Genomic DNA, 27,187 nt, shown 5'->3' with positions numbered 1-27,187 from the left:
ATCATGTTGGACCGAAAAAAATAAACTAAGTAACAATTTTGCTGACATTTTTCATATTTACATTTATTTTACTTATATTTGTTATACACTTATGTTTCTTAACCAGAGCATTCTCAAATAGGTATAGGTGCATGATAACTTTTAAAAGAATGCTGTCAAGCGCGTGCGCAGAAGTCTAGACCTAATTTTCGCGCGAGAACTCGTGTAATTATATCTGACGTAACAAGTGGTAGATCATTAGATATTGCTGACATGGCTGGCTGTTTAATGGCTCGTAAAATCTCTTCTGCAATGCAAGATTCATGCGCGTGTAGTGAGTGCGCAAAGTGGAAAGTAATGCCATTCAATGCAACAAAGATGAAAACGTCGAGAAACGTGGGCTCTTGTTCAGTGAAAAGGCATTCGTGGCTCGAGGGGATAAGCATGTTTGCAGGTAACCTGTTGCGAATGACACGAAGTTCATGGACTAAAGAACGTGGTTTCAAGTATTCTGTAAAAGATTCATATCATAACGTAACAAGAACTGTTCAGTGGAGATTTGTGTTTGCTGATCCGGCGAACGAAGAAAATAAGTAGACTTAAGCTTACATGGTATACTATATAAAAAAAGAACTTGCAAGGAACAACGAATTTTCTCAATCAGTCCTGACTGAGGTCAGTATCACGGCAAGTAAACTGTTTAGCACCCACTGCATTAGGGAGGGGACGTATTATCGATACAATATGATAATATGATAATCTGTATAATATGATAATAAGGCAAAAAACGGCCTTTGTGCATGGTCTCATTAGGGAAATTCAATATGAAACTGACTTGGTATAATCGCCGTCGATGCAATGAATTGCTTTCTAAAACATTTTCTATATAATCACATACCAAACTCCTTAAAAAATCAATACCTTTTCGTGTAAAATCTCAAAATTGTTAAAATAAAATAATTCTAAATGACTATCAGTAAGACTATATGTGTCTCAGCTTAAATAATGTAATTTCTATTTTTCATGTTCTGCTAAACTCGCTAAATAATTTTCAATTCTTTATTCAGTGTATATGAATTAATTGCTCTTTTTCTTTCTGACTATGTTTTTCTTTCTAACTATGTTTGTGTTTGTCATAACATATTTACTATCTATTGTGTTTTATCTAAACTTCGGTCCTTTCTAGAAAAGAAGTAGCAAAGTTGTGCTGCTGGGAATGTGCTTGCTATCGTCTCTTCTGCCTTCGCACTTGGATTCTGCTACATTCAAGAGCTGCCACTTTCAAAGTGATCGTTTCTTTCAATTCGATCTTGTTTTAATTCTAATCATCGCTCAAAGTTCTTGTGGCGTCATTCTTTGACATGATTTGGTACAGCTTCTCCAGCAGTATTCGTTGTTCCTTCATCTCGCTGCTTAGGGAAATAATTCTAATGAAAAACGAATTAAATGAAAATGAATTACGTTACTTCTACATCGATTGCAACATTTCAATAATAAATTTTGTCAGACTGTAGCAAAATAAGCAATACTTTGGCTTAATTTGTAATATTTTGACAACTGAAGTACCTCATAACTGGTCGTTAAGGAAATCAGTAAGTTCTGTTTTGTTTATTGATTGACCAAGTCGAAAAATTTCAGCAACCAAATCTGAAATTTTGTACGTACATTTGATTTGCTAAAACGTTATTCAAACTGTAAGCAAGATAACACGTTTTCGTGGAGGGGAAATACTGCGGTTCACAATTACAATTCCTCTGAGCATGAGTAATTTATATTTTTAACAAAAAAAAACATTCAATATAAAAATGAAGCAATTAGCACTAGTTTCATTTGTCCTATTTCTTGGATGTGTTTAACCAAATCTTCTTGTACCTGCAATCTTGCTCCTTCATTTTTGAGGTAAGAATATTTGACAGTTGATCAGCTAGGTTTCCCTCCGCATCTTCACCTGTGTATTTTGTTTTGCTGTTGACCAACTTGTTTCCAAGGCCCTAAAACGTACACAAATAGCACAAAACAATCATTCTACCGATATTTTGAATAATCATATGTTAACCTTTGCATGCGTTTTTGCTTTGCTTTACCGCCTTTTTCGCTTAAAGAAACAGGCAAGGAAAGAAAGAATTTTGCAAGCTTCCTATAGCCATCGGATCAAAATGTTCGTTTTTCAGGCAATCAGCTTGCTGCAGTTCCACAACCAATTGCGATTTTCCCGGCGCGCTTGCTAGCAGCTACATGTTTGTTTTCTTCCAGTCATGGTGGGCTTATTACGATTTTGCGGATCTTTCGAAGTAAAGTGCCCGCTAGAGCTTGATTTCTCCATATTGTATCAAGGGTCTTTGAGAACTTAACCAAACCCAGAGGGTTTTTTTTTTACTCAACTAACCTTGATCTTTTGGAATACAGTTTTTGCCTTCATGTTCGGTGTTCTAACGGACTTACACTGATGTAAGCGATGAAGAAACCACAATGGTAACTTTTCTTTGAATTCGTGGATGACTTCGATCTGTTAGGAATAACAACAAACGTTTTAAAAAAAGATACTGAATAGTCTTAGCTAGCGAGAAGCCTCAAACATGCTGTCAAATATCTCCACTAGACTGTAACTTCTTGCAATAACTGCTTTTTATGTCTTTAAATACAAAAGAGAGAGAGTTTTAGAGCGGTTTTCACTTGAGTGTCGTAAGTAATTTGCGTTTGCTTTGCATGGTTTTACATCACTACGCTTATTGATTGGTTTAAAAATCTCGCGCCGCCTTCTTAGCCATTCAAAAGTAAAACCAAAACCAATCGTGACTCGCTCACGCACGTTTTCCCGCGCTTCGTGCCTGCGACATGTATTTGCTTCGAGTTTTGTCCTTTATGATTGGCAAAGGTAATAACTTTGGTTTTGGTTTTACCGTAATGATTCGATTTAGCTTTACTCTCTGGTGCGCGCTCACCCCTGTCTCTCTCCTTGGCCACTGTGTGCCCCCCCCGCCCGGGGCGCTTATTTACTTTTGGCACCTCGAGGGAGGGCGCTTATTCGAGACAGGGCGCTTATTCGGGACAGGGCGCTTATTTAATTTCTTGAGAAACAACCAAATGTATCTAACAATAACAGAAACTGTAACAGTTAGAAATTGTTTAAAGTTCAGTTACTTTTAAAATAATTGTTCATTTTAGCAGTAAATATATACATGAACTGTACGGCGAACGGTCAGGAGTTTATCTAGTTGACGTCAATGACTTCAGTATGCTCAGATTTCCACAATAGGGGGACTTATTAGAATAGGGGTGCTTATAAGAACGGGGTCGCTAATAAGAATGGGGGCGCTTATTGGAATAGGGGCGCTTATTTACAAAAACACATTCGAAGGGGGGCGTTTATTCGTAAGGGGGCGCTTATTGGAAGGAGGGCGCTAAATCGAATCATTACGGTACTACACTCAATTGAAAACTGCTCTAATGCACAATGATAAATCTAAAGCGCGGTCATGGCCTGAGTGTCAATGGTATTGCTCCGTTGATCAGAACCGCCTGCTAAGCTAACTTCAATTCCCGTCAGATAAGTACCAATCCTCCGGGGAAGTATTTTTTGTGTTCGATTAATTTACACCCACTTTTCAGACTGCCTTGCACTAAAAAAGGCACAAAATATCTCTTTCACCTTCACAGACAAACGCTTGTATTCTGCATTCTGCTGAATTGAATCGATGTCACCAACAGCGAGACCAATCTAGAGCGACAAAATATAAAACAAGGTAAATGTTTGGCAAAATGCGCCTTTCCTGCTATCGTTTTAACGTTTAATTATCAGGAATATTCAACGTATAACATTTCCTTACAATATCAGTAAATTAGCAACTGAGGCAATGAAAAAAAAAAAACTTTCAACACTTTAATATTACAACAAATCTACCGTAATCATTAGGAGTCTTAGGAGTCATGTAAAATACTTCGAGGCGAGAGAGGAAAAACAGGTAACTGGCGGAAAGCGCGGGAAAACATAACGTAAAACGGGGGGAAGAATAGAAGCGACACAAGCGCGGGAAAACACGTAGCTGGTGAAAAGCGCGGGAAAACATTAACTGGTAGCAAGCGCAGCAATGTACGTGAATGGCGGCAAAGGCGGAGAAACGTTTGTTGTTTAGATGTGCTTGATATACGTACAGGGGGAGGGACGTCTTTGCTGCTTAACATTATAAGCTGTCAGCATTGAAATCCAGTTTTAAGGATAACAAGAACGAACAACAGAAAAAGAAAAAAAGAACAAACAAAATCAGTACCAACCGTCAAATTCATTAAGACAATCGGCATCATGATGCAGAAAGTCAAAAACACCAACCGGCTCAAAACCGGGGAGAACAGTTGTTGATCAGTAAAAAAACGTGTGTACTCAATTTCACCAATCGTCATGGCAACCACCTTCATTATTGACAATTCCAAACTTCCAAATGGATCCTAGTAGACAAACAACAAACAACAAATTGTAAGAAGAAAATTTTTCCTGTTTACAGAAAAAAGATTTTCGATTTAGGTTTATTTAATTTTCTACTCCAACTGTATTACCTTTTCAATTTCCTCCAATATTGTACCGTTTATCATCATGTTGAAGGCTATTGCCTGTGCGATAACGAAAAAGAAAGGAGCTGAACATGATCTGACAAAACTGGCTCACACCAAATGTAAAGAAAATTATAGAGCTTTTGATAGCTTGCACTGTAGGCTAGGCCTTGTGCCGTGACTAGGGAAACATATCGTCGTGTGATTGTAGCAGTCCAAAAGGAACAAAGGGATTTCGGCGAGGCAAAAAAACACCAGGGTAAGCTAGGGTATCCAATTTACCTTAACTCCTCTTTAATAAACGCCTGTTTTGTAGGATAAGAAAGAAAAAAAAAAAAAAAAAGGGGGGGAAAAGAGAAGGAGGATAAACAATTAGGGAACTTAAACCACTAGACGGTGATTAATTTGGCACAGACTCTTTATCCGCTGTACGAGGTGAGTTCCTTTTAAGTATTATGCTATTTAAAAATATGCTATTTAAAAATAGCATAATAAAATGATGATTTGAATTTTGATTTTTACAGTAACAAAAGACTTTCACGTTTTACTTACATTTGCTTTCTTTGAGAGAAGCATTTGGAACACCAAAGCAAAAGCGAAGATTAAAATGCAGAACATTATTGCTACCTGAAAATACGATAAAAACATCGGAACAAAAAAATTGTTAACTCCAAGAAGTTAACCGTAGTCATTGACGTCACTAAGGTACATACTCATCAAATGTTCTTGCTACTCGTTATACAAACCTTTCCTAATGTCTTCAGCACAACAAAAAGCATTGTGACGTGAATTCCATTTTCAAAAACACTGCAAGAAGAAACAATGGTAAAAGTTTAAGGTCTCCTCGCAACATCGGTTACGTTTCCTAACGAAAGTTGTTAACAAACCATCAGTTATCACAACTAACCAATCACTGCAAAAGTAAATTACGTGAGGAACCAGACAGAAAAGGGCGGGGAAACGTGCGAAAACTAAGTTTCACTTGCTTCTGATTGGTTGAAAAAAAGCATGTTTGCTCTGATTGGTTAAGCCGCAGGCTGCACGCACTTTTAAATTAAACTCATTAGGGCACGTATCAAATGCAAAAACAACACATGAACAAAAAATATCTTTTATAGAATTTTAAACGACACGCAATGCATGCAGAAGCGATGACGTTTCACAACGGGGGTCTTTAAAAATTTTCAGGAAATTTGTCAAAAAGTTAACGTAAATCAAAGTAGCTAAAATTCTTTGTATTAATCCTTTCTAACTCAGACCGGGAGTATTTTGCTTTTGTTCTATATATTATTACGCGTCCAATTCGTGTTGAGTTCGTGTTTAACTTGATTTCTGTTCCCGTAACATTTATTCCTGTAGTTAGTTCACACTCCTATTTGGTTTCATTGATCGGTCGATCGCGCGCAACCGACTCGTCTACACGCCCGATGAAATTTAGCGATGCCGTCATCGCTTAAAAAAATGAAAGTAATGAAACCAACCAACCTTTGTAAATACAGTAGAAGGGTGAGATAGCCAAACAGCACAGACATTACAAGAAAAATATATTTATTAGACGAATCCAGGCCCAGTTTTTCAGACAATGAGGAAATAAGTGCCATGGAAAATGTACACACTTCCACCACGTTACTTGTTTCAATATATCGCCATTTCTGTAGGACAAACAGGACAAATCAAAACATTTGTTTGTGTTAAACCAACTTTCTTTGTAATGGCCTTATGCGCCTACTGGCGTGAAGAGAATTGATGATGATGCGGTGATGAACTTTCTTTGTACAGACGGAAAGGTTACTCAAATAATTGCCATGGTTACATAAGGACGTACACGAGTGTATAAAGGCACATCTGACTGGCAGCTGGTCAAGGAACCGTCTACCTTAGAATGGCGTCCTCAATTTGCCTCGACAGAAAGAAAAGTGATTTCTTACTCAAGGCTCTTTGTTTTCCTCAACTCCGTCTCTAAAAAGGTTTATATCTTTTGAAAACAGAACTAAATACTTTCCTTCGGAATTATACCAACGTAATTAGAGACAACTCACTTCAGAGAAGGCTTGATGAACTTCAACTAGCAGATACGCTGCAGTCGTGACGGTTATAAATATTTCCCAGATTCCTACGTCAGCAGTTATGCATACTCCCTGAAAAACACAGTAAAAGGCCAAAAAGGGAAAAATAAAAATAAAAGGGTGGAAAAAAAAATTAAAAAGGAAAATTTTGAAAAGGTATCTTATCTGATATTTGGTTAATAATTGGTCAACAAATACCATTGGTTTGCATAAACCAAAACCCTGTTCGTGAACGACGATTTCGAATACTTATCATTTTTTGGCATTGGTTTACGTTTGTCCCTCGATAACAAGGGTGAACATTTATAATACTTTTGTATGTTGACGAAAATCCGCGCAGGAAAACAATGAAGTGATGTCAAATTTGCGTTATTTGATGATGTACAAATTCTCTACACTTGCAATTGTATGCATGGTTAAGCTGAAAATTGCCGCGTCAGCTTTAATCCTACAATATCAGCCATTATTAAAACCATTTAAATTCAGCTTTGCGTCGACCGGAGTTGTCATACCTGTCTGACCGGAATGGCTGGTCTAGTGGGATTGAGCAAGTAGAGGTCTTGAACGCACAACATGTACAAAGTCAAGTTGGCTAGGTAAAACATGTAAATCAAGGCAGATATGTAGAAGAACCTCACACCAATACGCTGCCTGAAAAATAGAGAAATGAAATAACAATAAGAAAAGTCTAATTCAGATTGGCATTCAGTCCTGAACACCTTTAAGTGGTACCAAAATCCGCCATCTCCACCACTAAAAGAGACGATGAGCATCCCCCACCCACACCCATCCGAACGCCGGTCCAGAGGCGCTCAAAAAGAGACCCAGAGTAAAGTGGACCTTTCCTTGCTCAAGAGGGGGCAAGTAGCGGGAGTTAGTCCCCTGGACTTCTCCCCTACCTCCCCCACTATATTACATTCGGCATTTTAAGGAAGTCTTTTTCGAGTCTTTAGGGCAAGCAATATACAACCGTTTAGTTAAAAATAGCCCGGGATTTTTTAATTAATTGTTCCGACAATATAATTTTCGGAATTATAAACAACCAGCGACTTTTGGTTCGAGTTATCAATAGGTTAGAGAAAGCGAGGGATCGAAAAATCGGGATTTTACTGTAAATTGACAGGCAATTTTCCCTTCCCCCCCCCCCTTCCCCCCCCCGGTAGCAAGGAACTAAGCAGCTTACCATTCGCATCGCATGAGCTCCATAGTAAGGGGATGAAAAATCAACTCTTCTCGTCCATAGTCTAGCATGGTCTGTAAATAAATTCACCACTACTTTAATAAGAAAAATAAACATTTGCATAAAAGAAATTTAATCAGCTTATCTTTAATTAGTTCCTATTTACTTGGAAGTTCCAAACTTTGCAGTGCTATTACCAAACCATTTATAAAGCTATTTTTATTGCTGCTCTTGTTGTTGTTGTTTTTGTTGATATTACCTTTGGTGCGAAGAAGACACGTCCGTCACTGCGGAGGGAGGGGTCAGGATTCACGTATTTGAAATCGTACGTTACCTAAAAGGACAAATGACATGCCATAAACAACTGAAATAGTTAATGCTGTCCTGATTCTTTTTTCATGCTATCACACTAGCCAAGAGATTCAATTAGTATAATTAGTTCTAGAACCGAGAACCAAGGCAAGTACTTAACTTAACAAATATTGGTCTGTGTTTTTATTGTTGATTAATCGAGACATAAAATTGTTAATACCAAACCCAGACAATCTCGTATTGTAAAAAAGACTTTGTATTACAGAGTCTTGCACCCTGACAATAAAAACGATAAGAAAACGGACATCAATCTGGACAGTGTTGTACAAAACATATCGAGTCTACTTTTATTGTCGTCGTTTGCAAAATCAAGGAATTTAAAATAGACCAAAACGATTAAGGTATCTAAAGTCTATAAAAACAATACTATTGGTCCCTTTTAAAGATTTTTGCGTGCATTATTCCTACCGTGTAATTCTCGTCTGAGCTCAGATGCGGGGAGGTTTGAATGCATTTATCCATCACCACCTGAAATTATTAAGCACCACTTAGATGTTTTACAATCAATTCAATATGATAACCGAAACTCTTAACACGAGTTAATATTTCAGGTTAAATTTGTAACATTTTTGTATTTTCACCTTTCTTACCTTTGCTACGAGTGGAAAAGTTTCAATCAGACGTTCCATTGGAATAAAAGTGGTCTCCTTGCTACACCTCGGAAACGCTTCATTCCACCTGCCGGGGTGCAAACAATTTAACGCCATAATAGAATAATGTCTACCTACCTACCTACCAAAATACAGTGGAACCTCGATTTGACGAACCTCTGTATAACGAAGTCCTCGATATAACGAACGATATTTTTTGTCCCAGTTATAGCAAAATATATGAAAAAGAACCTCGATATAACGAAACCTCGATATAGCGAACACATTTTGCCAGTCCCTTGGCCCTTCGTTATATCGAGCCACGGTTCCACTGTACCTACTTACCTACCACCTACCATTTTCCACCTACCCACCTACCTACCTACCTACCTACCTATCTACCTACCTACCTACTTTCCTACCCACGTACCTACTACCCAACTACCTGCCTACCTACTTACCTACGGTACCACCTACCATCTAATCTTCCACCTAACTAGCTACCTACCTACCACCTACCTAGCTACCCACCTACCTGCCTACCACCCACCTACCTACCTACCACCAACCTAGCTACCCACCTACCTACCTACCTACCTACCTACTAATGATGATGATGATGATGATGATGATGATGATGATGATGATGATGATGATGATGATGATGATGACGAACAAAATACACGCTTGAATAGCGTCTTGTTAACAGTGCGCGAGGGCCGTCCTGAGAGTATATCACCAATGTTAGTACAACAAAGACCCGGTGCATTACATCTTAACAAGTTCTATCCATATAATAACACTTTATAAATCACCTGTCGTGTTTGATAAACTCCATGCAAACATCATGGTGTCCATTTTCTATTGCAGTTTCCAGGCAGTTTTTTCCTTCTGTTGTGACAAGCCGCAGGTCCGCTCCTCTATCAAGTAACAGCCGCAAAACTCCCACCTTACCTTTCGACGCCGCAGCAATTAGAGCAGTGCACTGTCGGAAAAAGGAAAAAAAAACATCCAAATGGCGGTCACAAAAGGTTCGTCAAAAACCTCTGCATCATAAAGAGATTTTGCGGAATAACTTTCAAGTGTTATGTTATTTCCTTAATTTAAAAAATGCATGTTGTCGTAGTTAATCTAAGGGCAATGATTTTGAACTTTCAGCCAGTGAGATTCAAAGCCAAAACCAACTCACGAAAACTACATATCAGTTTTTTTTTTAGGCGGGGGAGGGGGACCTGTGGAGCTTAAAGCTCCCATCGTTTTACTGCTCGGAGCTCTAACATTATTTTCTGTAAGAGTGTGAAGCTCCGAAAACGCCGTGACCTACATAAGCCCAAAGCCCTGCTTTTTGGAGGGACTGGAGCCCTGAAGCCCTGAAGCCTAATTATCATACCCCGTTTTTGTCCGTAGCATCGATTTTAGCTCCTTGGTCAAGCAACAGACCAGCGGTTAATTTACAGCCACAAAACGATGCCTGGATCAGTGGAGTCAAGCGCTCATCATCCCTAAGAAAAATAAATTAACAAATCATAAATTAACAACTTTGCTACTCCGTTAGGTGATGAGATTAAAGAATTTCATCATGTTCAAATAATATCATTGATAAGTCAAGGAAGTTTAATGGTGGTATAAAGCTGAGCAAGGGCAGCGTCGATTCGAAACTAAATCGGTGGCAATCAGTTTTTCTATTAGTTTCAGAATTATGCTTCAACTGATTAAAGAGCTATGCCGGTTCCAAATAGGGGGGGGGGGGGGGGGGGGGGCCCCCCCCCCCCCCCCCCCCCCCCCACCCACCCTCATGAGACTATGTAGGTACCAAGTTAATAAAGTACGTGCAAAGCTATTTTAAATATTGGTTTGCAACGTTTTTGTCTTGTTGGTGTAGTAGTTTATGTTCACCTGCTATCCACAGCGGCTCCTTGATCTACAAGATATTTGGCCACAGAAATAAGGCCTTTAACAGCAGCAAAATGTAAACAGTTTTGAAGACGAAAGTCGGTTGCGTGAATGGAGTCTGGGCAAGCCTCTAATAACGCGCGAACACAGGGAAGGTCGCCATTTCTGTTTAAAATAAATAAGAGTTAGAGGGATGTAATACCAATGGCAGATTAAGGAGAAACAAAGGAAAAACTTCAAATCAGTGAGTGTGGGTTTGCCTAAATTTTAGCGTGTCGGATCGCGAGTTTAGTTTCAACAGCCTATCCAAAGGCGAGAGACACTCCATAGTCACATGGCTTTCTTTCCTCCACGCCTAACTATAAATGAAAACAGTTGTTCTTTCTACACTTACTCTACTGCGTAATGAAGCGGAATTCTCTCGTCTTCATCTTTAACATCCAATGTTGCGCCAGCCACCAATAGCTCTTGAATTATCTATTTTGGATAGAAGACATTGACGTTATGAAAAACCTTGGAACTCTGAGAATTAAATTACCTTATTGTCAAAGAAGTTGCTAAGAAACGAAACCCATCACTATGGCTACAAGCTGACGCGAAAACTTTAATTTGGCCGGGGTACTTATGCGCGCTTGATGAACTATTATTTGATGGGATATCTAAAAAGAGAACAACCAGCGTTGTTACAGCGGCTCACCTGTAAATTTCCTTTTGTCGCCGCGTAATGTAGAGGCGTCTTGTCATTTTTGTCCCTGCTGTTCAACAAGCAGTCTCCTCCCGCCTACAGTCAGCATAATACACAATATTAGCCGATGAACTGCATATCTGGTGAACATATCCTTTTGACCCTTCTTGCTTTTAGTTCGGTATAGAAAGAAATGAGAATAAATGATGTAATGTTCATCATGTCACGGGCGTGGGACAAAGGAAAAAACTGAGCTTTAAATTTACCATCTTTCTTTATTTATCACCATACAGTCCGCTTCGACACTGCCGATCCTAGCAGTATGCAGGACGCGTGTCACAGATGAACCAAGTAAAATGGCCTTGCTCACCATGAGTTTCTCCGAGACTCAGTGGATAGAGCGCCCGCCTGGTTTTTGGGAGGTCCTAAGTTCGATTCCCGCCGAAGACTCAGATTTTTTTCTTTGTTCCACGCTCGTAACATGATGAACATTTCATCTTTTTCATAAATGTTTGCACAGCGCACGCGTTGGATATATTTAAGGTTTTGTTTGTAACACGCTTCTCAAGACTTCAGCAAAAAATGGCAATGTAAAGTATTGCTACGAACTTGAATGGAATTTTTTACTGCGCGCTTTTCCAGTGTTTTTTTTTTTTTGCTGTACTGTACCCTGCCTTTCAAGCCAAAGCGGATAGTTGATCATTAACCGCCCAATTTTAAGCCTTTCAAGCTTCTTGTTACTTTAGCTTTAGCGCCATGTCAAATCGTTTGAAGCTTCTTACCTGAATAATTGTTTTTAGCGTGTCCACATCTGAGCTGTACACAGCCACGTGTAAACAAGTCCTCTGATTCAAGTCTCTCAGATCAATCGGTGATCCATGTTGTAATAGAAACTTTACCGCGCCGTGATGACCTCTTTTTACAGCACACATTAATGGTGAAGGCGCACAGGAATCTGCTTGAGGTGAAATTGCAGCACCCTTGGTATGAAAAATAAATGGAGAAAGGAAATCGTATTAGAGACACGTTGTAAGAACGACTTGGGAAGTAAGAAGTTTTTACTAGAAGCTGAAGTTAGGATCAAAGATGAGGGAAAAATCTCCCCTTGGAAAATTGATTTGAAGAATTTTTCTTAAAGCTGCCATACAAATTTTTAAAATTTAGTTCAACGGATTTCCTGCAACATTAAGACAATATCTTCAGTTGATTATTGTTTTTACTGTCACTACTTTCTACTTGAATATGCTGAATATGGGGAAATTTAAAGTTAATCATCAAGTGGACGAGTCTAAAAAACTAATTATGGAACAAATTCAGTTTCTAGTTAATCCTCCTGAAGAGTTTGAAGAGATTCTATTTCTTTTTGTCCAATAGCAACTAGCCGACCATCCTCGGATACCCAGGGGCAGTTAGTGGGGGCGACGTGCAGCTTATCGGGACAACGGGATTTTCGGGCGAAAGTTTACAACATAGAGCGTAACAGCCCCTGGGCACTTTGTCTTACCGAACCAGTTCCAGAAGCGTTTGAACTCCTTCCTCCTGATTGGCCACAAAAATATTTTTGTGGCCAATCAGCGACGAGGACCGGCCAGGAGACTCTGATGTCTTCTTACACGAAGTTGTTTTCCTCATAGACTCGTCGTGGATGCTCTGCCCATCAATCGGATGCTATTACATGGAGAGTCTCAGAAAAAAATAAGCCTTAGACGACTGCCAGTTCTACACTGTTAGTTGCGCGCTTTTTAATAGTTATTCGAGTAAACAACAATTCTTATTATTTTTCTCGGTCGTTGCCCGACTTCTGGAACTTGCCACGGTGTGGGTACTTCACTGCACGGGCCACGCGTTAGCGAAGATATCGCTGTCGTCACCTATTGTTATTTTGTTGCCAGCTTGACAGTTAAAACAAAGGGTTTTTGTTTAATTTGTTGGATATTTAAATAACAAAAACAAAACTTATAAACAAGAGGTGCTCGCGTATAGCTTTAAAAACTTTTGGTTTCCTTGCGCTATGCTACATTTAACATATTCCCATAACATATTGTTTTGCTTTTTTATCTGAGACCCACGTAGTATCATCCGATGGACGGGCTTAACAACCACGTCGAGTCTATGAGGAAAACAACTTCGTGTAAGAAGACGTCAGAGTCGTTCTTCTGGTCAACCTCGCTGATTGGCCACAAAAATATTTTTGTGGCCAATCAAGAGGAAGGAGTTCAAACGCTTCTGGAACTGGTTCGGTAAGACAAAGTGCCCAGGGGCTGTTACGCTCTATGTTGTAAACTTTCGCCCGAAATCCCGTTGTCCCGATAAGCTGCCCGTCGCCCCCACTAACTGCCCCTGGGTCTCCGAGGATGCTAGCCGACAAACACTCTAACAGTTCTCGCGTGAGCTTGTCGCCATAAGATGACGTCATATTCATAGAAAGATCTTTTGATTATAAAAGAAACAAATGGTTTTATCACTAACCTGTGATAGAAGTAGTTCAATTATCTCAACATTTCCTGCCAAAGAAGCCCTGTGAAGCATTAGAACAAAAATTAAAATGTCTCCGCCATAATCGTTAATCAGAAATATAAGCATTATTTTCATTACATTAATCTATTTTTGGTTTTCGTCAAGCGTAAATACAAATGGATGAAAGTTCAACTGAGAAATGAGAAAAATGTTTACACATTGCCAAACAGTCGATGCCGCTCCGCACCTTCCTCCCGCCCCAACAAAGGCTTGCAAAGCCTTGAGACCTTTGTTTATACAACGAGGAGTTTCATAGGATCAATAACCTTAAGATTGGCGTCATTCCATCAGCGTCTTCATCGTGAACACAAGCTCCATTCAACACAAGAAGTTTGGTCATGTCATAATGACTGTTCACACAAGCAACATGAAGAGGGGAACACAAGTCATCCTGTGCAGGTAAGAAATAAGAAAGAATTGCTGAGTGTGATTCACACATACATGCAAGGACTAATCTTGAGCTGCCTTTTGCCTAGGCATAATTCCCGCATTTTTTACTATTATCCAGACTTCAGAATAAAAATGAGCGACAGAAACACACAACGTTTTCGTTTTTGTGTATTTCTGTCGCTCATTTTCATTCTGAAATGTTTATCCAAATTTAATCTTTACCAGACTTCATGTCGATAAATTCTAAAAATGGAAAAAAAATTCTGCAGATTAATTTTGACATATAAGCCGGGAGTGCCCAAAGCCAACGACAGTGGATCCACAAGTGCAGCGGTAATTTTTTGGGGTACGAGTGATGCGTTTCATACGCCTACTTCAGAATTGATTCGAACCATGCAAGGCTGTATATGGCTCAGTAACAGAACTACAATATCTTCAGGTGCATGCATAACTCAACTACGTACTCTAACAATATACTCTTAAATATGATTTTTTTGTTATGTTATAGCATGGAAATTTTCAAATATCGATTTACCTGTAAAGCACAAGTATCTGCGCCATATTTTATGCAAACCTCGGCTGCCTAAAAGAGACGAATTCGTAAGTTAAACAGTGAACACTTACACATGCCTTTGTGAACAAGTAGCAGACTTAACCTTTTTTTTTTTCTTCTTCTTTTTTTTTTTGGACATGAAGTGGATGCATACTCCTGTGAAGATTCTAGGAATTCATTTCTCGCATTACAAGAAAGGCAATGATGACCTTAACTTTAGCTTGAAATTAAGAAAGCTACAAACAAAACTGGATATGTGGAGTGCTAGAAGTCTCACGCTAATTGGGAGAGTATTAAAAACCAAAACGCTGGGTATCTCACAGATCATTTATTCCGCGTCAAGTATTGAAGTCCCAGATACAGTTGCAGGGACGCTAAAAAAAGAAATTGTTCAATTTTATATGGAGAAAAAAGAAGGATAAAATAAAACGAACCGTCCTCTACCAAAATTTAGAGAAAGGTGGGCTACGTATGACAGATGTAGATCTTATGTTTAAAGCCTTGAGACTAGCATGGATCCCCAGACTCTTGAACGCTGGAAATACAAACTGGTGTTCTGTGCCAAACCACTATTTCAGAAAACAAGGGGGCTTATACTTTCTTTTAAAATGCAACTATGACACAAAGCACTTTCCTCAATTGCCAGCCTTTTACAAGAACATTCTCAATTTCTTTCAAGAATTAAAAACGCTTTATGGTTACGACCAAGCAAGTGATTTAGTATTATACAATAATAAAGAAATTCAAGTAGATCAGAAAACAATCTTTCTCAGCAACTGGATGGAGGAAGGAATTGTTTCTATAAAAGACTTGTTGAAGGAGGATGGTAGATACCTTTCATTCCAAGAATTTAAAGAAAAATTTTCATGCAACACAAACTTTCTTCAATATTTTCAGGTTATCAGTGCCATACCTGACCGGTTACGGTTGAAAGCGAGACAACTAGAGTCGTTTAATAAACAGTTCTTCACAAGTAACGACCATCTCTTCCATTTTAACAGTAATTTCACTTTCAACCTTGATAAAGCCAAATCAAGAGATTTCTACAATCTCTTCATTGATAAAATTCACACCGGAGGTCCGACCGGTCCCAAAAGATGGAGTGAAACACTTTCTTTAAATGATGAACATTGGGCAAAGATATTTAAATTAACACGAAAACTTTGCATGGAAACGAAACTAAAAGAATTTCAATTTAAATTGATTCATAGAATCGTTGTGACAAAGAAAGAACTATTCAAATACGGTATTAAAACAGACGATAGATGCTGCTTTTGTGGGGAAAAGGACTCAATCAACCACACTTTTATTTACTGCTCTTTTACGAAATCATTCATACAAAAAGTCATTCTGTGGTTTAATACAACGTTTAATTTACAGATCTCTCCAACAATAGAGCAACTTTTATTTGGAATTACCTCTAACTTATATGAGAAAAGTATGACCAACAAATTCAATTACTTTACACTACTTATGCGCTATTATATCTATAATTGTAAATTAAATAATAAGCCTATTGTCCTCCATGACTTTGTGAATGCTGCACAACAAAGAGAACTAATTGAAAACACCGTTGATAACTCAGAAACCAATAGAGGGTAAAATATCTCATCTCTCCTTAACGTGTAAGGAGTTATATTGTAAGTAACAAAAAAGAGGAAGAAGATTGTCACCGTAGCTGACTAAGTAACTAAGTAACTGTACATAGAGTAGTTAAGAAAAGTAGGGTAATTTGTAGTTTGTGTTTAAATCTGCGTAGTATTGTAAGTAATTGTATTGTTGTGTGTTATTAATAAAAAAAAAAGACTTAACCTTAATGTGGCCATGTTTAACTGCCAAATGAAGACACGAATTAGCATCGTTGTCCATCTTATTCAAAAGAGCGGAGCATGACGCACCGACGTGACTGGCTGAAAAAAATGGAAAGGACAATCTTCAGAAATTTTTATCATTCAAAATAGTAAATGAAAGCTTCTGTCGAACTCGACGAAGCGATTTTTTCGAGCAAAGTATTTATTCCTGATTTATTTGGACTCAACACTTTAATTTCAACCTCGTATTAGCTTACTTGGACCTACAAGCGATTCAATCATCTAGTCAAGCGTAGAGAGACTGGTACAGAATGAGGAAACAATTTTACGCTTCCCAGTGACGTCACACAATAACACGGTTCACCTGTGGAAAGTAATTTCTCTAGCACGTCATCATGTCCATCTTTAGCTGCCAGGTGTACTGCGGTGTATCCATCATTATCACTCATACTGGGGTCTGCACCATACTGTAACTAAAAACAACATAATTAAATCATTACTATTTAGTTCGGAATAAAAAATTGAAAAACAATTCGTTTGGGCATTTATTTGTTCAAGTTAAAGCACAGCAATAAGTTGGAATTTGTGTCATATCTTTTTCTATTCTCACCAGAATCTCGACTACATTCAGCTTTCCTTCTTGAGAGGCAGCATGCAGCGGAGTGGAATTCTCATTGTCTGTTGCATTAGCCTTTGCATTTCCTTCTTTTAGCAAAACCTGAAATAAAACAATCCAAAGTGACAATAGGATATGAAAAAAATCATGGTAATAAAACACTGATGAACAGTTTTTTAAAAATATTTTGCATGCTGACGCTAAACGGTGAATGCGTTAATGCCTGATGAGGGAATCACGAATGTATTTCGAAATGGCTTGTATCAGTTTTAACATTGTGCGACCACTAAATAGCGAACAAGAAACATTACTTATAGTCGGTTTAATATCATAATAATACATTGGCGCAGTGGCCTAATGGTTAGCGCGCCGGACTCCAGAGCGAGCGTTCCGGGTTCGAGCCCTGGCCGGGGTCACTGTGTTGTGTTCTTGGGCAAAACACTTTACTCTCATAGTGCCTCTCTCCACCCAGGTGTATAAATGGGTACCGGCGAAATAATGCTGGGGGGTTCCCTGCGATGGACTAGCATCCCATCCAGGGGGGAGTAGAAATACTCCTAGCTGCTTAATGCTAAGGAAACCGGGATAAGCTCCGGCAATATACGCCACTTTGGCTCGAAGCTGACCTTTTTTTTTTTTTTTTTTTTTTTTTTGTCGAGTTTGGTACCACCCACTCCTACCTCTAAGGGAGCTTACTCGCAGAGTAGGGACTCAACCTTTCTCACACACCCACAGCCCCACATCTCTGCCTCTAAGAGAGCTTGCTCGCAGGGTATGGAATCACTCTTTCTCCCACCCGCACACCCCCACACCCCAACACCCCTACCTCTAAAAGAGAGCTTCCTCGCAGGGTATGGAATCACTCTTTCTCCCACCCCCACACCCCAACACCCCTACCTCTAAAAGAGAGCTTCCTCGCAGGGTATGGAATCACTCTTTCTCCCACCCCCACACCTCCACACCCCAACACCCCTACCTCTAAAAGAGAGCTTGCTCGCAGGGTATGGAATCACTCTTTCTCCCACCCCCACACCCCAACACCCCTACCTCTAAAAGAGAGCTTCCTCGCAGAGTAGGGACTCACCTCAACAACTTTCAAGTTTCCTCTTCTTGCAGCGTAGTGTAGAGCCTGCTGACCATAGTTCGACTGCTTTGCTACATCTGCTCCATTTAATATCAGCAAGCGAGCTGTGGCAGGACTGTTGAATCTTGCCGCAATTTGAAGCGGTGTAGTGAACTTATTATCACCATCAGAACAAATGTTAAGATCTGAAAAAAAAGATGCTGATGTTACAAACGAGAAAATAATTTAGTTCCTGGGCTTTAAGAAGTTTTCTGCTAATACAAGGCCTATTTACCAAATTTTTAATTGTGATTGGACAATCGAGCAAGTTTGGGGTTATAGCAGATGACCTTCGAGTCTTTCGTTACTCAATTTTGAATTTTCGCGCGTAAGTAACAGCCAAGCAAAGACTCAACCGCGGTCAAACGACAGAAATATGCAAAAAACAAGAAAAGTACTTCAAGATTAGGTTTTAATTTTCGCAGTTCAAAGTTAGATACATAACGAGTATCCAGAGGATTTACTAAGTTTTTTGGAACTTGTTTGAAAATTGACCTAAGCGGACTTGTCGGCGCCATTTGTCAAAACACTTTGGTTCAGATGCGGAACAATCAAAAAGTAAAAACACTCGTTTACCTAAGGCAATGGTAATATGTTTACACTCAGGAGCTATCTTGTCTATCCTTGCTTACTAACACTTCAATATAAACGAAATTTGCCAAAATAGAAAGAAAAGTTGCCTGCGACGTTTGACCGCGGCGAAAGCAAAGACAATGCACGGATCTCCGTGGAGCTACGAAATCAGTACTTAATTCAGCTGAGTTGAGCTTGCTAAAAGAAACCTCTACCTACGGTTGTCTCGTAGAAACACAAGTGTGCATAAAAGAAGGAATAACAGGATTGATCTGTTACAGCTTACCCGCGCCTGCATTTATGAGCAGCTCCACAATCTTCGCGCGGTCATAACGAGCCGCGTAGTGGAGTGGAACGAACCCTTCCTCGTCTAAAGTGTTGATAGTAGGTGCACGCCCTTGTAGCAAAGTACGAACTATATCAACAATTCCTTCACGACAGGCCTGTGAAAGAAAACAAAATAATCAAGAAAGATACCAAAAAAGTGTATAAGGTAGCATATCTAGAAAGAAATAAAAAAAAATTTCCAATATCCATTGTTGAAGGTCATGTGTTCGAATCCTCCGTGTTGGGAGAACTCCAAAATGTTTCCAAATAACTTTTTAATAACTTTTCTCGTACTTTTTTTTTTTCCTTTCTCGTACTTATTTCTTTACAACATATACAATTATTGCTAATAGAGGATTTTATTCTCCTTCCACCTTAGCGGTATTAATCAAAATTATTAAAAAAAGCCACAGAGAGTTTTGCGTTCTGTTGATGAAACTGAATCTTCTTTCGCCTAATATAATACTTAAGAGTCGCGTTAAATAATGACATCCACGCCACAGAAATCTCGAGCTTATTGGTATTTACGCTTCACCGGACTGGGTAACATTACACTATTGAAGAAAAGTGTTCAAATTTGCTATTTGTGTGGAAGTTGCGATTTTTCTGGGACTTGAATTAATTCTACTTGTTTGTTTCTTTTTTTTTTTTTTTTTTTTTTTTTTTTTTTAACCATTTTAAAATAGTCTGATGTAATACTTTTATACCCTTTGTTTTGATGTAAATACTTTTGTAAATACTAAACTTTTAATCGTGGAGCACCTGTAAACTAGCTAACAGCTAAGTGTGTACTTTTTTCCACGTTAAATAAAGTATGTATGTATGTATGTATGTAAAATGCGACATACAAATTGAGCCTTAATGAACTTTTTGAAAATGATTTACGTGAACTATGAATGGATGGACAATTAACACTTAAAAAAAACCTTTATTGTAATACGTGGTGTGACTGTTAACTTTCAGCTGAAATCATTATTAACTAGCAACAATTTAACTTTAAATGAGAATCAATAAATAAAAAATCAAAGAAAAAGTCTGCAAACGAAAGTTTTGTTAATCGCCGTGATCGCTTGCCCTGGCAATCTTGCTCATTTTAAGTGTTTTGTTTATCGTGTAAAAAAGTTTCCTCGTATGAAATCGTTGTTATTGTAAGAAATACCTGATGTAATCCAACCCTGTGGCAGAGATTTCTCTCAACTGAATCTGAAATGCTTCGTCGAAGAATACTTGTCGAGGAACGCGGACGATTTCCATTTCTCTTGCTTGAAAATTGTCGAAAAATCGACAACGGCAGTTCTTGAATTGCTACGCGTGGTTTCTGATCGCCTTCCAAGTCACGAAGAAGGACGGTTGTGCTGCGATCCATTCTCAGTCAACAAAGAAAAAAATTGCATCTATGAGAAATTCTGATTCCGTGATTTAGGCCTTCAGTAGCTGATTACATCTTGTTTTTGATCACTTCACCTCCGGTGGAATCAATATAAACAAGCGCTAAAACCTCGCCCTGAAATAATCCTGAATAACATTTCCAGCAGGTATTACATGTTTTATAAAAATCAATGTACTACACAAGCAAATTACATGTGAACAAAATGTCTCTGTGATCAACTGGAAAAGTTGTTTTGTTTTGCTGAGCTGTAATTAATGATAATTGTAGACTAAAGCAAAAGTCACTTCAAAATTAAAGTACGTATTTTAAAAACCACAAACGAACCTATTCAGCCTCAAAAAACAATACATTTTAAAATCGATTTATCTCATAGCTGTAAAGCTTTTAACGTTTATTTTGAACACAATTTATAAACTCGATGAGAAATATTCATCTCCTGAAAATTAATCCATGATTCCAAAGATTAAAAATCTACTCTAGCTGAGAAAAATCATTAAAATTAAAATACTAGTGAAAAATATTTTAATTTCTACACTAACTTAAATTTACCGTGAACACCTACCTTTTTAAATCAATGAAATTTTTAAATTACTTCCGTTTTAAAAAAGTACTAACATCTTTTCTTTGAGAATGAAGGTAGTCATAATAAAGAACCGTAACAGAGATATGTCTGCTTGCCGTCAAAATTTGAACGCAAACTGTCCCCCCTCGCAAGTGGTGCATGTAAAATTACAATTATGCACTGTCAGGTCTTTTATGTTTAGGCAAATACAAAATTACAAGTAATCAAAATTAACGAAGATGTAAGCAATAAGAATTGCGCATTGTACTTTCGGGAAAAAGCAATTAAGAGAGCACCTGCTGTTTGAAAGATATTGGGAGATAATATTTGATTGTTGGAACAAAATTTTAATGACAAAATTTTGCGTGCAAAATAGACATTTGCCATCCCTGGTGATGAGGTGCAGATTCAGTTAAAGATTTGTTTTACGGACCATCATGATAGCAAGACATCTAGCAAAATTTCACAAGTCTATTTCTTTATTATTAAATTATGTTAGATGCATGAATCTTACAGCACTGTAATCGCTTTCATCATATCAACTGATTTAATTCAGTGCAAGCGCTATCTTTAAGAAGTCCGACACAAGAGAACTAACAAAGGATTACTGTGATCTCAAAATCCCACGAAATTCACTTATTGTTAAAATTGCACAACAGGAGAGCCCTGGACTCCAATACTGTGGCTCAGTTTGGTTTACTAGACCCCTGCATCATAGTGAGTTAGCTTTATTGTTATTTTTTCGCCATGTAGCAAGGGTTTTTCACTCCCAATTCTCCAGTTTTGCTTCCCTCCGCAAAATCGAATATATATCTAAATTTCAATTTGATGTGAAATTGGAGTTGCATCCTAATTAACTTTATTTTTCCATGATGCTAAGCTTCTTCAAATATTGAAATTAATTTTATTCCCAGGTTATCATTTATTTATTTTGCCTTCATCATAATGTCATCTTTGCAAATTAATAGTTCTCCTACATAATGGCAGTCTTACATTCCTGTCAGAGGTGGCTGGATTAGTAAGATTTTCGGTCTTTGTTGTTGATTACGTGAACAGGAACTTGACGTATGCTGTGATTGGTTGTGTAGTCTCTTGAGTGACACGAGGTTACGTAAACACACCTGATCGATCACTGCATTTTGTTGGCTTTATTTTACATAGTTAATATAGGAAAATGGTTAGAAAGCCCGGCAAACATCAAAGGAGCAAACAAAGAGGCCAAGATTTATGTTGGAGGGTCCACGACCCTGCACATCTTTTTTTTGCGCTCATACACTATGCATGAATTACGTAATCGCTATGATTCTATTGGTTAGTTACATGAACACACGTAACCACCTATTGTATTTTCTCAGGTTTTGTGCAGGGTCAACCCCCAAAATAGCGAACAAAAACATACAACAAAGAACTTTGCCGGGCTTCCTAACCACTTCCCTCTATTAACTATGATTTTACAAAAGAAATAGAAAATGGCTTCTTGTTTACATAGAGTGACGCAATGGAATAATTTGAAAAAAAATGTAAATCCTCGCCTGCCTGCGGTTTACAACATGAACATCAACATTCAGATTCGCAAAATATATTTTAAGGGGACAGACATTAAGATAATATCGCTCCTGAAAATATCTAATTGCCATAACCGTTCATCAGTAGGATGCCTGAAATGCGTACAATTCCATTAGTGTCCCCAACAGGGTTTTTTTAAGCGAAATAACATTGACATTTTAATTAAGTCTTTCATTTCATTTCATTTCATTTCAGTTCAGTTCACAATTGGTTTCGGCGACATTAAATCCTATACCAATTGCAGAACATATTAGCAGGAGCCACCCACGATGTGAGAAAGTATCAGACAAGACAAAACAATAAGGAAAATAACGCAAAATAAATGTAAACTGTTAAATTAGACTCAGGTGTGTCTGGCCTGTTCCCAAGCTGGGAACCGTTACAGCGGTTCTTCTTCCTTAGAAGAAAGACGGTTTGCACATTACAACACCAGTTATGAGTTTGTGCTTTTGTTTTTATTGATTCTGTGTAGTTACGAAAATTAAAGGAAACAGTTGCATATGAAAATAAATTATCGTCGTTTGCGCATGCGTAGACTTGAAATCGACGTGCAAACAACTTTCAGACATCTGGCAGTAGCGTGCAATTTTTTAACATGACCACAGCACTACTTCACATGCTAAATTCTAGTATCTTTTAAAGCTATACCCCTTTTTGAAATTCCAGGGAAAAAGTAAATATAAAAAAGTGTCACTCAACCGCCTCCCACATTTGAGGAGAGCTCGCTCTGTATAGGCCTTACAGCCGGATATGTGCTCAGTTAGCTTTGCGCAGTGGCATTACCGTAGCCAGTGAGGTCCATCCGAGGCGCGGTTATTGCTGATTGAAAACTTTTCCCAATACCCCGCAAGACGACTTGAAATACAGTCGGCTTTGCAATTTTTGACGGCCCACTGCGGGCCCTACAAAAATATAAAGAGAAAGAGAGCTTTAATATTCTAGATGTAATATATCAAACACGAGAGACAGTGTTTCATCGGGATATCCAAACACCGAGAAGAGAGTTGAAAATACGACGCGCAGCGAAGTATTTGACGAATTCGGTGTGGATGCGTGAACACTGTCTGGTGTTTGATTATTCTCATCGACATCGGAGTAAACGGAGAAATAAAATCGTAAAAATCTATGCTAAGTAAGTCGGGTCCACGTCACGGTTATAATTTTCTTTGTTTTAACTTGATGAATATTTGAGTTGAGGTCTGTTACAGTCACAGTATTTACAGTTTTCTTGATCACAGTTGACACATATACCCACTGACAAATATAATACAGTTGGCTTTGCAATTTTAAACGGCCCACTGCGGGCCCTACAAAAATATAAAGAGAAAGAGAGCTTTAATATTCTAGATGTCTAGTTTAAAATAACCCAGTTCAGCAGTATTTACAGTTTTCTTGGTCACAGTAGTGACAACATATTACCCCACTGGACAACTCTTAATACAGTCAGCTTTGCAATTTTTGCTGACCCACACAATCTATCGGGATAACAGCACTTCGTTGATGTATTCTTTATTCTCATTACCTAAGCGCTGGACAATGTATTGATGTTGGGAAGGAGAAATTACATGTTGGTACAGACTGTCGAAAAAGAATTAAAAGTATTAAATAGATTTAGCCAAGCCTAAAAGCGGAGCTCCACGGTAGTTTACTTTCCTCTTCAAAGGGAAACCCCTTGAATTCACTTACCATAGACCATGTAGAAATAGCACTTGAAAAACAGTCAGCGGTCAACTTTAAAAAGGATTCGCCTTTATGTACCTTTTGTAAACGAGAGATTGAATCCTTCGAACATTTATTTTTCTATTGCGTAGTGACAAAGACTTTCTGGGAAGCTTTCTTTTCTTGGCTTGGTGAATGTAAGATTAAGTCTCAACCATTTACAATAACAAACATCTTTTATGGAGTGTTCAATACGGAAGAAGACTTTATTATTTTAAACCATCTGATACTAATAGCTAAATTTTATGTCTATAAGTGTAAATTGAATTCTGTGAATCCCTCCTTACGAGTTTCCAAGACCCGGGAGGTCTTCCAAGTAGAAAAAAGATAGCCGCAAAGCGGAACAAGCTGACAAAACATTTTCAGAAATGGGAAAAACTTTTGCCATATATTGATTTATAGTATAGTCCACCTGCATACGTACCCCTCTGTCTCGGGTAGCTTAAATTAATTAACTAATTTACACATGACCTCCATGAGTTATACACCTGAGCCCGCGATATGGTCACGTGAACTGGTCAGCGGACACCTTGTATTGACAGCTGTCAATTGACCATAACGTGGATGCCCAGTATCAAAGAGGTTAGGGTTAATCTATTGCTGAAGTGGGCGTACGTACGTACGTACGTACGGTCGGACCTACGCGCCCGCGAGCCATGAAAACTCAATTTCATGGTTTTCCTATTTCTGTGGAATTTTTATGATTATGGGGCTCCGCTGTGGAGCTCCGCTATCAAAGAGAGAAAGGCCACGCAGAAATTTGTAAGCATCGCATTTTTGTATATCATTCACCGTTTTCATAGAAATCATAGTATATTTTTGCTTGGAAACTGAATGTAAATTATCTCGGCGGCAGAAAAAAGCTTAAAAAATTGAATGCCAAACCGTTTGACAGAAAACTTTGCTTTCAGTTTTCAACACCACACGATTTGAAATAAAAATAGCATCTCGCCTGTGTTGTAGATACCGAAAAGGCCGGGTGTTTTCTTTTTTCCATTCGTTACGGCTGGAAAATTACAATACGGCTCAGATGTTGTCATTAAATAAATTAATGGCTCGTTTACACCAGCAACTTTTATGCGGCAATTTTTATCTGGCATTTTTTTCTCGTGTTTATGAGAAAGAATGGCCATTTTTACGTGACTAATTATCTGTTGAGAAGCTGGCACTTGTACGCTTTTATGTGACAAATACAAATGTTCACATACGAAAAATTGCTCGTGTTGACGACTCGTCACAAAAAATATGGCAATTAAATATTGCGTCTGCATATCTGGTCCCCAATCTCCCAATCTGTGCGCGCGTATCTCTATGTGTATCTGTGCTGTCCAAGGTCATTAATGGCGCACTAATCTTTGAACTGCCGAAAAACAATCGATGTGTCATCTACACGATCAAATACATTTGTCTCATAAAAATTGTCACATAAAAATTGCCTGTGTAAACGCGCCTTAACATTAACATTTAACTAAGTGGAAGTGAATTACAATGAATATTTTCTCCGACACTTTTGAAATATACCCCCCAAAGATATAACGTTTTGAAATTTGCGCCAGCTTCCCGTACCCTTTATCGCATATTTTAAGCACGTAATAAAATTGCGCAACAGTGGAAATCCATCTCTCATTATTTCATTAAAACTCCGCCAAGATTCATTACAATTCAGCGAAATACTTTTGTGACTTCTGCCAAAAAATCAAATAATATTCCTCATTTTAATTTATTCAATTTACTCAAGTGCACGCTTTTCTCGCGACATTTGCCGAATTCTCACTTATTTAATGCACCAACGTCTTTAACAAATTATTCTGACTGAACAAAGCACATATAGCGAAGCTGCAATGAATTTTAATCGTGTATATAAAGAAGTCTCAAAGGACACGCCGATCATTTTGGTGTTGTTCACCGTTGTGTGCTGTGAAGCTGAGTCCTTCATCTTTTTCCATGTTCTCCCGCTTCTGGTAAGCCAACGTTTCCTCTTTCTATTTTCTTTTTCAGAGTTGTTTATTTGTCTAGTTTTTATGGCTTTTGTAGCTTTTCGTTTTGCAAGCTTTCTGTTCAATTTTGGCGCTTTAACGGTTAAACTGTTAACCATTCTGCTGTGAAATTTTCGGCGTGCTTGTCGGTGACGCTATAAAGAAATCGTTGTTCAATCAGCTAGTTTAGTTGTTGAAATACTCATTGAATCAGAAATATAAATTTTCTTCGTGAGCAATCCAATGGTTATAGTTTTTCTTACGAATGGCTATTGATTAGAATGTTTGCACTGCTAATACAAATGACACTTTTTCGTTCGTGATTTCAGTTGGTTTGGAGTGCTGCCGTGCACATTTCTCCTCCGTGAAACGTTAATTTTGTTTCACATTCTGTGCATGTGTTGGAAAGAGAATTTTTCAACATAACGGCAGTCATTCCCATAACTTGAACATTTTTTTTGCAGGCTGAATGAAACTATCTGACAGCGAGCAAGGTTTAAGGTTCTGCAATTGACTGAAATAGGCGTGCCTTCAAGACGCATTCCTTTGTCCGAGTTCACGCTGGTAAATTTGCTTACAAGTACCTACAACATCTTGTTTCATCGATTTTAGGTAAAAGAAAAATTGTTTACCATTCCTTTATCTAGAATACATTTTTTTAATAAATGGTACTTTGGAAGTCGGTTTCTATGCATTGAAATTCTGTAATATGCACGGTTTCAACCGTTTTGAGGTTAATATTAAAGTTAGTTAC

General features: G+C 38.2%; 1 protein-coding gene, 1 long non-coding RNA gene and 1 other non-coding gene across 3 annotated transcripts; 2 read left to right on the top strand and 1 right to left on the bottom strand.

Annotated features, from left to right (window-relative positions):
* Positions 1–22: 22 nt before the first annotated feature.
* On the bottom strand, positions 23–21,308 carry LOC144633637 (transient receptor potential cation channel subfamily A member 1 homolog). The gene is made up of 31 exons (XM_078492478.1): positions 21,167–21,308; positions 20,380–20,587; positions 19,180–19,336; positions 18,282–18,466; positions 17,192–17,299; positions 16,946–17,054; positions 16,583–16,680; positions 14,753–14,800; positions 14,094–14,218; positions 13,780–13,828; positions 12,093–12,290; positions 11,323–11,406; positions 11,020–11,102; positions 10,629–10,790; positions 10,123–10,234; positions 9,548–9,717; positions 8,733–8,820; positions 8,551–8,610; positions 8,030–8,104; positions 7,774–7,844; positions 7,103–7,241; positions 6,564–6,662; positions 6,010–6,176; positions 5,271–5,331; positions 5,077–5,151; positions 4,531–4,584; positions 4,252–4,422; positions 3,629–3,697; positions 2,366–2,485; positions 1,852–1,970; positions 23–1,406 (listed from the first exon to the last, which is right to left on the bottom strand). Exons 2-31 carry the CDS (start codon positions 20,584–20,586, stop codon positions 1,301–1,303), a joined length of 3,369 nt encoding a protein of 1,122 aa, XP_078348604.1. The 5' UTR covers position 20,587; positions 21,167–21,308; the 3' UTR covers positions 23–1,300.
* On the top strand, positions 4,905–10,451 carry LOC144633638 (uncharacterized). The gene is made up of 3 exons (XR_013567080.1): positions 4,905–4,959; positions 9,603–9,763; positions 10,140–10,451. It is a non-coding gene; the product is annotated as an uncharacterized LOC144633638 (long non-coding RNA).
* A 2,192-nt stretch (positions 21,309–23,500) lies between the features above and the next one.
* LOC144634097 (U4 spliceosomal RNA) lies at positions 23,501–23,638 on the top strand. The gene has a single exon (XR_013567155.1). It is a non-coding gene; the product is annotated as a U4 spliceosomal RNA (small nuclear RNA).
* Positions 23,639–27,187: the final 3,549 nt, after the last annotated feature.

This window comes from Oculina patagonica, chromosome 12 (assembly GCF_052425735.1).
Source record: "Oculina patagonica isolate OP01 chromosome 12, crgOcupat, whole genome shotgun sequence".
NCBI classification, from domain to species: Eukaryota; Metazoa; Cnidaria; class Anthozoa; order Scleractinia; family Oculinidae; genus Oculina; species Oculina patagonica.
This window is presented reverse-complemented; position numbering and strand designations above follow the sequence as displayed.